Raw genomic sequence first — 13,686 nt, forward strand, 5'->3', positions numbered from 1 at the left:
CTTTGTTTAATTTAGGAGAATTTTAAAAAAATAATCAAGTATTGGGAGACTCTTCCTAAAAGTAAACAACTAAAATACTAGAGCTATGACACAGTGTTAGAGGGAACAAATGATGAGTTAACTTTGACTAAATTAAAGATTTTTGAATACATTGCTAATTTGTTGCAGAAAATCTTTAGAACTGAATAAGTCAAAATTCATATTTCAGTATTTATTACCTCAAACTTCATTCTTTAAAACTTGATAACTCAAATTTCACATTTCAGAACTTGTTGACTTAAATTTTATACATCACAACTTGATAACTCAAATTTTATACTTTTGTATTTAAGAAGATTAAATGCTATTTAAAAATCAGACTATATGTTATATAACACTCTAACATACCAGCCTATAAAGCCTTTACAATGATGATCAATTGATGTTCTTTAATGTATTTAGGTTACAAAAATTTCCAAAAATCCAAGCATTAGTGATTTACGTATTTTTTACTTTAATCTGATTACTCATAAACAACTCATGGAATATAAAAAACTATAACCAAATCAATTTTTAAATTAATAAATTGGATAATTTCATTACCTTTCTTTAATATGTCAGAAACTTAGCAATTAAAATGTTACACACATAAACACTCAAGCAAAAGAACTATGTCATATTTTATACAAACTAAGTACTGCTATCAAGTTAAATTAGATAAACCAAAAAAAAAAGAAATATAAAGTCTTTTTCTAAAGCTGTTTCAGTTAATTTAAATCTGCCTTAATCAAATCGTAGAACTGTTTCAAGCAAATATAATTCTTAAAAATTGAAAAAAAAAAAAACAGGAACACATTCACATTTATATCATATTACATTGTAACATGATATGAATATAAATAAATGCCGTTTATTTTTTAGCTTTGTCAAATTTAATATTTTAATATAATAAAAATAAATTAAAAAATAAATATATAAACTATATTATATGAATATATTCATACTCAGTATTGAAAAAAATAATGATAGCAAGTCGGCTTGGTGATGAGATCAAACTTATTTTGACCATGTATTTTTTATATATATTAAAAGCGTAATTTTTCTTTAAATGGAAATACAGTATGAATATACATATAAATTAATTACAGTATGAATATACTAGTATGAATTTAAGAGTTTGAATATAATAGTATGAATTAACAGTATGAATATACACAGTACATATCAATAACATACACAGTACAGTATCAATATAACAGTACGAAAATACAGTATGATTACAGTATAAATATAGTATAAATACACGAAAAAAGTAACGATATATAGTGCTAGCGGCTTTATATATCTGAATAATTTACTACAGCTCACCTGCAATAATATTGTATATATTGACATTATATATAATTATTTTTATTTTGGAAAAGTTAATTTTGCAAAACCTTGCCATTAAATTTATCAAATTTGATTATAAATACAAACACGTGATGAAGCTTATAACAAAAAAAAATATAAAAAGAACCTAAAACATTCGAAACGTTAAACAAACAATATATCAAACCTTGTTTTATAATTAAACCCATTAAACTTTTAACAGTTGCGAACAAATGTTTGTTCTCAACTGTTAAAAGTTTAATTGGTTTAATTATAAAACAAGATGTCCTAAGCAGCATCATTAATGGGAACTTCAAAAATTTGATTTCACTAAAAGAAAAACTTTCTGCCATTAAAATTTATGACAATTGGATTTGCTGCAGAACGTGACATATTAAGTTAAGGAGAAAGGAATCCTTTTCTCAGGATATCATCAACAAATTCATGAAAGATTGCCGTCTCATTATCATTGAAATTCTCGAAAAAATGTTTGAGAGTAGTTTGAATTGATTTTATTTATTTGAAGCAACTAGCTGAACAATAACTCTAATAGCATCAGCTTGCTGGGTATTGAGCTTCTATTAATAAGATATTAACAATAAATGTCATAAAAAGATTATTAAGTAAAAAGCAAAAAAAAAAATTTTCATTAAAAAAAAATTATACATGTTAATCTAGCCAAAACTTTAATGAAAGATTACATACTAACAAAAATTTTATTTAATCATTTGAAAATTTTCACATTATCGTTTTTAAAACATGGAAAATAGTATGTTATAAAAAATGTAGATAAAATGTCATAGTTACAGACCAGTCAAATATCTCATAAACAGTCCAGTGTCAATTTTTTCTAAACAAAAAGCTAATCTTCATCAGATGAAATTTGTACAACATCTAATTCTTTCTTGCTCACATGTTAATTCAAATAGTAATCACGCTTTCATACAATTTTCAAAGTTGTAACAGGAAAGTTCATTTACTTATTTACCCGCATTTAAAAATTGTGTAGACAAGTTTTATTTTAAAACAAATAAAGTTTTATGTAAATTAAAAGGGGTTGTTCTTAAATAACGGTGGCAACCCTGATTTATACACATACAAATACAGTATTGGACAAAACATTTGCAACCAACATCGAACAATGCTAAAAAGTATTCCTAATTTTACATGTCTTAAAAACGAAACGAACTATAATACCACAGCAAACAGTCCAGGAGTCTAGAGTCATAGCATGCCATGACATGAGCAATCAGCTGACAGGTGACAGCACACAGGCAGAATTTCGTTGACAAGTGCCATGTTGCAGCGGACAAAACAATTGCAGCTTTTTTGGTTTGTTTCATTTTCTTAAGTCTGGTCCGTGTCAACGTCACGACAGTTTTTTAATAATTAAAGGAAGTATCCAGAATTTCCAGAAGTTTCCAGAAGCATGCAGGAGCTTCCAGAAGTTTCCAGAAGAAGCATCTTGAAGCATCCAGTAGCATCCAGAAGTATTCAGAAACATTTAGAAGAATCCAGACGCATCCAGAAGTTTCCAGAAGCATCGAAAAGAAGCATCTAGAATCTTCCAGAACAAGTTCAAACAGGTTCATTTTACTATAAAAGAGACATGTAAATCGACATGTAATTCAATCAGTATATGGAAGTCAATCAGTCAGTATTATCAAGACAGTTTATCGAAGTGAGTTTTATCAAAGTGTTTTATCGAAAAACATCAATACAAAAAGTGAAATACAACAAGTGTTTCATTACATCAATACAGTCCATATCCTACCATGACGTTGTGTTCCACAGAGCATTATTGTATCATCACAAGGTAAATGTAACACGGTAAGCCTTGAGAAGCGTGATTATTTATTTTTATTATTTTTAAGACTTCAAGTGCAAAAATGGCTTCGGACAGTCTTGGATTGGAACTAAGAAAGAAAATTATTGGCAATTACGTAAGTGGAATGTCACAAAAAAAGTATTTGTGATAAATATCACGTGAAAAAAAGGACTGTATAAAGACTATGTTCCAAATATCGTTTTACGGGCAAGTTGGCAGCGTATAACAAAGGTGGAAGACCGCGTTCCACCACATCTAGAGAGGATTCTATGATCGTCAGATCCGTCAAGAAGGATCCCTGGATATCATCAGTCGAGATGCAAAAGCAATTAGAGCTGCCTGTATCGGACCGATCAATCAGATGACGTGCTGTTGAAGCCGGATTGGTTTCTCGACGCACTGCAAAGAAACCGCTAATTTCACTAAAAAACCAGAAGAAAAGACTCCTGTTTCCTACATCTCATACTGACTGGAATGTGCAGAAATGGCGAACTGTCCTGTTCAGTGATGAATCGAAGTTCAACATCATTGGGAGCGATGGCATTTGATGTGTACGTTGACCGGCCGCAAAACGCCTCAATTTACGTTACCGCCATAAGACCGTGAAGCATGGTGGAGGCAATGTAATGGTCTGAGGGTGTTTTTCTGCTAATGGTCTAGGTTCAATACATCGAAACGATAGAATAATGGACCGTTTCATGTATAAAAATATCCTGAAAGATGTTATGTTACCTCATGCTAAATGGAATATGCCAATAATATGGGTTTTTCAGCAAAACAACTATCCGAAACACACTGCAAAAGTAGTCAAGCAGTGGTTTCAAGACAAATACCGATCGGTGATGGATTGGCCGCCTCAATCTCCGGATCTCAACCCTATCGAGAATCTGTGGGAGATCGTCAACCGCAGACTTAATTGTGAAGGTGTTCGTAATAAGGATCAACTGTTTGAACAAATCCAAAAGGCCTGGGCAGCGATTCCACAAAGTTTCATTGATCACCTGATCGAATCTATACCTCGAAGATGCAAGGCTGTGATCGACAACAAAAGATTTGTCACGAAATATTGATAGCGAAATACAGCTTGGTCAACATTTTGTCGAGTTGCACTTGTTTTGTCCAGAAGAAAATCAACTTTTTTAAATACTTTTGATTAATTTATTAATTTTCGTGTACAAATAATGAACTTTGTGATGAATAAAACTTGAAGAACTTTTTCTCTAAACAGTTGCATAGTTATTTCTCTAAATTGAAAAAAATTCAGCACTTTTATATAAAGAAACTAAACTAGCATTATTTGATCGCACTCGTTTTGTCCGATACTGTATATACTTTAACATAGCTACTTAAAGAGATTTTGTATTGTACATAGCTACTTTTAACAGTTTGTATTGCATGTATTATAAAATTTTTATTTTTTATTTATTTACATGTGCATAAAACTTTAATTATTTTTATAATTTATTAGACGAATAATTTCACTATACGGTTTATAAATTTTTACTATATTTTTATTTTTTAGTTTTTTTAAAAAGTGTACAATCTGCAAAATATTTAAATAAGTGTTATTAAAGAGGATTTCGAAGCTCAAAAGTTTACATATAACTAAAAAAAGAAGTAAGTAATAATTGTAAAAAGGAAGTATAAACTTTTCATGATTATATCATAATTATTTGTGGTGTGTTGTGAACTTCAGCATTTATTTATGTTGTGATCGAGAGTTTGTTTTTAACTATTATAACAGTAATATAAAATTTTGTGTTTGTTTTTTTGTTTCTTTATCTTTTTCCATTTTTAGTAAAAGTTTTTAACCCTGTTTTCACTTACTAGAAATTTAAATAAAAAGTTTTGAGCCTGTTTTTACTTACTGAAAAAAAATTAATTTTTGACTTTTTTTTAGCCATAAAATTGTATTTTTTAAAATCCGGATGAAAGTTTTCGAAAGTCACATCGTTTTTATTAGTATAGGTACTTCTCATTATGAAAGTTACATATTTTTACAGGGCCATCCTATGATTTTGTTTTCATCTTGTGGTTAATTAGTTTAAGCAATAGTATCAACAGGCCAAAATTATAAGTCTTTAATATTTTGGCCTATTTATGACAGTTTGTTATAGTTGATGATGATTGATGACATTTGATAACTTGTTGACAATGCTTGATGGTTTGTTTCGAAATAACAACATACAGTTGATCTTTTTTTTATAAAAGTTATGTACTCTATATACTTTTTGCAATACATATACTTATTAGCCTTTCATTTAACTAATTGGAAAAGTAGATATTATTTTCAAAATTTTTAACACTTAGATTCTACAATAATTTTTATCAATTATGGCAAATATGTAAATATGTGATACTCTTAATTTATTTAAGTTTTCATCTTGTTTTTTATAGTTAATTTTTTTATCTATTTTAATTCGTTTAATTTGAATAATTTTTTTTTTCCTGAAAGTAAAATATCTTATATTTAGTGTCAAGAAGTAATTTGACTTCTGATGAACTGTTTTCAAAAATTTGTGGTAAAACAAGCTATAAAATTGGAAGTGATTGGTTGCGATGGGGAAGACATCTTGGTTTAAGTGATTCAGATCTTGATAACATTGGCACTGATAATACTAAATGTTATGAGAAAGCTGACAATGTTTTAAAAAAGTGGAAGGAAAAAAACGACATTTTTTCATGGGAGCAATTAAAAAAACAGTTAAATGCTTTTGAGCGTAATGATATAATAGTTAAAATTGAGAGAGAATTTGGAGGTAAAATTAACTAAACAGTAATAACATTATTTATTTTTAACTTTTTTCCGAGAGGATGTTTTTCTAATTAAATCAAACCAAAAATTGTATTTTTCTTTTGCTTCAGGTTTATAAATTTCTTTTGAATAAAAAATATTAGTTTTTTAAATTTTAGATGAGTTATATAGTCAAGAAAAAAAAAGGTAATTAAATATCTTTATTTATTTATATAATAATATATTTTATTTACTAAATGATAATAATTTTATATATATATATATATATATATATATATATATATATATATATATATATATATATAAAAATTTTTGAATAAGAAATATTTTTAGTGGTCCCAACTGACCCTTGAATATTTAATGGGCCCCTAATATTATCTTACAAAAATTGTTTCAAACGTATGTTAACCTGGTACTCAAATAAAGCGAAATTTTATAAAATTTTTAAAAATGGTTGTTACTTTTTATAAAATTTTAATTTAAAAAAAATTTATAAAAAAAACCTTGAAAAACTTTCCTTTTTTCAAAACTGTTATAAAACAACCATTTTTATGCTATAAAATCTAAAATAGTTATATTTATGAAAAATTACAACCATTTTTGAAAATTTTATAAAATTTCGCTTTTTTTAAGTACCAGGTTGACATACTTTTGAAACTATTTTTGTTAGATAATATTAGGGGCCCATTAAATATTTAAGGGTCAGTTGGGACCACTAAAAATATTTCTTATTCAAAAATTTTTATACTATCTTAGTCAGGAAATGGAGAAGCACCTTTTTTAGTATGTTTGATTTGTGCAGCTAAAATTTTATACTTTTTGACCCACCCTAATATATATATATATATATATATATATATATTATATATATATATATATATATATATATATATATATATATATATATATATATGATTATCTATCTATATATATATATATATATATATATATATATATATATATATATATATATATATATATATATATATATATATATATATATATATATATATATATATATATATATATATATATATATATATATATATATATGTATATTTATATATATATATATATATATATATATATATATATATATATTTAGTAAGGTTTTTCTACAATGTTTTATTATACGGATTGTGTCATCAGGAATAACTGTGTGGCTTATTGCAAATTCAATAGTCTTATCTAAAATATCTGCGGTTATTGAGGGGTAAAAATCATTAATGTCAAATTGAATAAATGTACAGTCATTTTTATTTTCGATAATGGAGAACCAATTTGTATCATCATTGGTATTTTTTCACTGTTGCAAATTTAATTTGTTTTTAAGAATATTATTAGTTTTGTCGAATTTAATTTTGCTGACACGTCCAATCTCACTTTTTGAGGGAACCAATAACCTACAAGGAAGTTTGATTTGAAAATTTAGTTTATGGTCTTTTAGTGTTACAAAGGCTTGGGCAGGGGCAGTTGATTTAATTCTATTATCAGGGTTTATTTTTTTAGCAATACTTTGCGCTTCTAAATTAATTGCGTTTTCCAAATTTCTAGAGGCTTTTTCATAAGAACTAGTATTAATGTCGCGTAAAATTTTTTCATAGTTTTCTGTTGTGAGTTAGTTAATATTATTCGTTTTATCAGCAAAAACCAAAATATTAGGGTTTGTATTTTATATATATATATATATATATATATATATATATATATATATATATATATATATATATATATATATTATATATATATATATATATATATATATATATATATATATATATATATATATATATATATATATATATATATATATGCAACCCTCGGAAATAAGAAAATGAGGTCGGCATTAATTTGCCAACCTCAATCATTTTGAGGTCGGCAAAAATTATTTTATACAAAAGTCTGACCATAAAACATAGAAATGAGGTCGGCATTTTTTTGCCGACATAATAATAAAATGTTCCTTTTGCCTTATAACAAAATGTTCCTTTTGCTTCGTTTGCTTCATAAAAGTGCCTCCTAGAGGCACTTTTATGAAGTAAACGAAGCAAAAAGAGCATTTTTATGTTTCTTTTACTTCGCAAATACACGACAAAAATTTGGAGACAATATTTAGACAATATTGGACAATATTTAGAATTATCTCATCAACTTCAAACTTACAGCATGTTTAGTAATTTTTAAGAATATTCCAAAAATTTAAAATTTTTTTATGTACATAAAAAATATGCATCAAATTTTATATCTTTACAGTAAACTAAAAGAAAGTTTTATTTTAACACTTTTCCATTATAACTGGTGAGTTTTCACGGTTTGTTCCATGTTTTTAGTTAACTGTTTAGTGACAACCAACATCTGAAAGTAACGTTGATTTCTTTGGATTGGGAAATCTTTACCGGTGATTTTTACCCCTTTAAAATAAATATTGTTTTTGCTCTTCTTGTTTTGTTATTGTGGAGTTAAATGCAGTAGCTAGAGTAAATCCTCTTTCTGCACTATTATTGACAACTTTTAGTGTTTCAACCATTTTCTTTACCGCATAAAAAGTTGGAATCACTGACCACTTCTTAACATTTTCCTTTAGTAAGGACATGTCTAACTGTAAGGCATCAAAATAGAAACGTGAGGCTGGTCCAATGAAATACTCCAGAGGTTTTGCACTCAGCTCTTCAGTTCCAGTGTGTCAGATTGATCAACATTCGAGTTCTTGATTGTCTGCAATCAGATCTTGCAATTTTGCTACCATAAGTTTTTTCGTCACAAAAGGCATCAGATCAGAAAACAGACCAAGCTGTGCTTGTTGTTCTCCAAGATACCATAAATGGCAATCCACTGCTTTCAACGTCATTGTTGAGACAACTTTTAAAGTTGAACTGTACTTTGTTAATGCTTTTATGAGATTTAAATCATTGAATGGAACATTGCATATGTATGAGCAAGTTATCTGTGCTTTCACATAGATAAAAGCAACAAAAAAACCAAACTCCAAGCACCCTGAACATTCACATTTGGTAAGCTTTAATTGAGTTTAAAATAAAAAAATCTTTAAAACAAATTATTTTAGACATCCACATCGCGTGATGAAAAGCACCAGGAACTTGAAACCATATGCCTCGAAGTGGAATACCTTCGAAAAAGATCAAAGTAAGTTCAACAAGTTCGTGATTATTTCCTGCCTTTTCAATAAATACTCTAAAAATAATATCAGCTACCTCTCTCTTTAATTCTTTATGTTCTTCATTGAAACGATGATCATTGCAAGCTGTATATGTTTTTTGGTCTATGTTTGGCCAGTATTTCTGAAATCGACGAAACAACAACATATTTGGACCAGAGGATAGACTGAAAACTGCCTTGAAGACATCGCCACACAGAGCTTTATGCACATCATGGCGACATGCCACCAGAGCAGACTTTTTTCAGTTGACCTGTTTTTGATGCCATAGTGTCAAAAGAAATTGCAACTGTTTGATTTTGCATTTTTCAATAAGAAATAGCAACCAGTGTTGCATTTCCTATAAGTTCATCAGTCCATAGTGTCACTTAAGGAATTGTCAAAAGTTTTTCTGTTTCTAATTCTGAAACTAAAATTGCCTGACAATCAACTTTTTCCGGACCACCTAAAATTGCTGGCAAAAGTTTTCCGTCAATATTGTCTACTTTGCTTGAACTATCTGATGATGAAAATAATTATTTTTTTATTTCCAGATATTCTTTGGATTTTTGCTTTCTCTTGTCTTCTTTAATACCACATTAAACTTCCTTTTGCATTCTTGATTCTTCTTTTTTTGCCAAAATACTGATCATTTTTTTTAAAAAAATAAAAATAAAAACATTGTTTATATTGTTAAAAACATTCAGAATAGTTTTAAAAAAATTCTGGTCAATTAAATTTGCATTTTTGCAGTTTTTTTAAAAAACAATTAATTTATAATTAAATTAATGGTTTAAACTTTCTGACAACACGCAAATGTAGGACAAAAGTCAAAAGTAATTAAAAGTGACGTAATTGTTGCGTAAGAATCATTTTTTTTCTTCCGAGCTTCCCAAACGTAACAATCTATAGAACTATATATATATATATATATATATATATATATATATATATACATATATATATATATATATATATATATATATATATATATACAGTATCAGACAAAACGAGTAAAACCAAATAATTATAATTTTTTCAATTTAGAGAAATAACTATGTAACTGTATAAAGACAAAGTTCTTCAAGTTTTACTCATCACAAAGTTCATTATTTGTACACGAAATTTAATAAATTAATCAAAAGTATTAAAAAAATTTGATTTGCTTCTGGACAAAACAAGTGCAACTCAACAAAATGTTGACCAAGCTGTATTTTGCCATCAATATTTCGTGGCGAATCCTATGTTGTCGATCACAGCCTTGCATCTTAGATGCATAGATTCGATCAGGTGATCAATGAAACTTTGTGAAATTGCTGCCCAGGCCTTTTGGATTTGTTCAAACAGTTGATCCTTAATACGAACAACTTCACGATTAACTCTGCGGTTGACGATTTACCACAGGTTTTCGACAGGGTTGAGATCCAGAGATTGAAACGGCCAATCCATCACCGACAGGTGGTTGTCTTGAAACCACTGCTTGACTACTTTTGCAGTGTGTTTCGGATCGTTGTCTTGCTGAAAAACCCATTTTATTGGCATATTCCATTCAGCACGAGGTACCATAACATCTTTCAGGATACTTTTATACATAAAATGGTCCATTATTCCATCGTTTCGATGAATTGGATCTAGACCGTTAGCAGAAAAACACCCTCAAACCATTACATTGCCTCCACCATGCTTCTCGGTCTTATGGCAGTAACGTAAATCGAGGCGTTTTCCTGCCGGTCGACGTACACGGCAAATGTCATCGCTCCCAAACTTCGATATACTGTCTTGATAATACTGACTGATTGACTTCCATATACTGACTGAATTCCATGTCGATTTACATGTTTCTTATGTAGTAAAATGACCCTGTGTGAACCTGTTCTAAAAGATTTCAGGCGCTTCTTTTCGATGCTTCTGGAAGTCTCTGGATGCGTCTGGATGCTTCTGAATGTTTCTGGATACTTCTGGATGCTACTGCATGCTTCCAGATGCTGGTTCTGGAAATTCTGGAAGCTTCTGCATGCTTCTGGAAACTTCTAGAAACTTTTGGATACTTCCTTTTATTATTAAAAAACTATATATATATATATATATATATATATATATATATATATATATATATATATATATATATATATATATATATATATATATATATATATATATATATATATATATATATATATATATGTATATATATATATATATATATATATATATATATATATATGTATATATATATATAAATATATTATATATATATATATATGTATATATATATATATATATATATATATATGTATTTATATATATATATATATATATATATATATTATATATATATATATATATATATATATATATATATATATATATATATATATATATATATATATATATATATATATGTATACCCATATAGTTCTATAGATTGTTGCATTTAGGAGTACAGAAGGAAAAAATGACTCTTATGCCAACAAATACGTCACTTTTAATTACTTTAGACTTTCGTCCAGTATTTTTGTCTTGTCAGAAAGTTAAAACCAATAATTTAATTACAAATTATTCGTTTTTTAAAAAAGCCGCAAAAACGCAAACTTAATTGACCATAATGCTTTTAAAAACATTCTGAATGTTTTTAATAATATAAACAATGTTTTTATTTTTATTTTTTTAATAAAATGTTTTTATTTTTGTTTTTATTAATAAAACATTTTTTTTTTTTTTTTTTTTTTACTGTATATTATGCATGGAGTGTTGCTACATTGACTATCTTATAGCTTGACTCGCAACAGAGTGCTGCTACATCGACTGACAAATAGCCTGACTCGCAACGAGTGCTGCTACATCAACTATCTTATAGCCTAACTTGCAAGGGAGTCCTGCTACATCGAGTTAGGGTTTGGTTGGGGCAGGCAGTCTATCAAGTAATGAACTCCGGTCCTGCTTTTTAATTTTTACTTTTTGTCAACAAAATACGGATAAACTTTCCGATAACCTGTTAGGTATTAAATATATATATATATATATATATATATATATATATATATATATATATATATATATAATATATATATATATATATATATATTATATATATATATATATATATATATATATATATATATCTATATATATATATCTATATATATATATATATATATATAAATTTATGTGTATGTGTTTTATATGTTTCTAATCTAATAAACTAAATCTTAAATTATACATATTTTCAGCTCACAGCCATATATTATCCTTGAACGTGGTTTTATTTTCAAATTTACACAAATAGATATGGAATGTATTAATGTGCTTTTCAGATTCAAGGGATCTAAAAATTGGACAGCTGTTGATAAAAGTTGCTTTTATGTGTCGAAACGGATTGAAAATGAAATATTTGTCAAAGTAGAAAATGTTCCCTTCAGTATCGTTCATGATTTTGAATTTAAGATATTGTTTGAAGATTCAAATAAAAAAATATTAGAGGAATTTTGTAGTGGTACTCTTAAAGGTATTTAGTGAACAGTTATTATTTTATAAAATTAAATATCAACAAGTGGTTTTAAAAAAAAATAGGTTAATATGTTATTATTTTGCTGCTTAAATAAAATTGTGCCTAACATTTTAAGGTTAATTACAAATAAAATAAACTATACTATACCTATTAAAAAGAAGAGTTGGACAAGATGAGGTTCTTACGACAAGATTACGACAAGACAAGATTAGCTGTTTTATCGATATACAGTATCAATAAAACAGCTGTTTTTATTTTTTTTTATTTTAAATTCAATTAAAAAAATATTAGAGGAATTTTGTAGTGCTACTGTTTAAGGTATTTTGTAAATAGTTGATGTTTTATAAAATTAAATATCAACAAGTGGTTTTAAAAAGAACTAGCTTATTAAAAAGAAAAGTTGAACAAGATGAGGTCATTCAAGTTTTGCATAAACATTATCAATAACAGTATCAATAAAACATCTGTTTTTATTATTTTTATATATTTTTTTAACAATTATATTAATTCTATTTAGTTTTTACAAAAAAGCGAATAATGGATAATTATACTTTTTTTGGTTTTTAAAATCATTAATTAAAGAATAATAATGTTTTTGATATTTTGTTATTGCCATTTAATAAAGGGCTCTTTTGCAAATAATTGTAATAATTGCAAACAAATGTATAACCATACCGACTAATCCCTGGGTCATTCAAGCTCAAATAAATTTTTTTCTTTTTTTCAAACATCTTCGCTTTAAACAAGGCTGAAAGCAACTACTAATTCGAGTTAGAAGTTACTGGAATAGAAAAGATAAAGATTTTAGAGCAAGATAATGATTGACAGACGACTTAAAGGATCGCAAATTATATGAATCATGAAAGCAAGATAAAGGAAATGAATTCCAAAGAACTGGAGTTGAAGGATAAAAACTATACCAATAAGCGTTTTTATAGCATTTAGAAACAGTTACAAAAAAAGAATAAAACTTAATTGAATGACGAGTTACACAAGAATGAATTTTAGTAGATGGCGCAAGAGACGCTAGCTCTTTAAAGCAGTGCCCATTAAAGTATTTGTGGAAAAAAAGAAAGAAAATCAACAATACC

General features: G+C 27.2%; 1 protein-coding gene across 1 annotated transcript in view; it reads left to right on the forward strand.

Annotated features, from left to right (window-relative positions):
• The window catches only part of LOC136075149 (uncharacterized), a 65,688-nt gene that overhangs the window by 6,123 nt on the left and 45,879 nt on the right, over positions 1-13,686 (forward strand). The window contains exons 2-5 of the mRNA XM_065787500.1: positions 4,701-4,795; positions 5,653-5,937; positions 6,092-6,119; positions 12,318-12,592. Of these exons, the coding sequence (XP_065643572.1) occupies position 4,795; positions 5,653-5,937; positions 6,092-6,119; positions 12,318-12,592 (589 nt within the window). The 5' untranslated portion in view covers positions 4,701-4,794. The remainder of the gene's footprint in view (positions 1-4,700; positions 4,796-5,652; positions 5,938-6,091; positions 6,120-12,317; positions 12,593-13,686) is intronic.

This window comes from Hydra vulgaris, chromosome 01, assembly GCF_038396675.1.
Source record: "Hydra vulgaris chromosome 01, alternate assembly HydraT2T_AEP".
In the NCBI taxonomy this organism is placed as follows: domain Eukaryota; kingdom Metazoa; phylum Cnidaria; class Hydrozoa; order Anthoathecata; family Hydridae; genus Hydra; species Hydra vulgaris.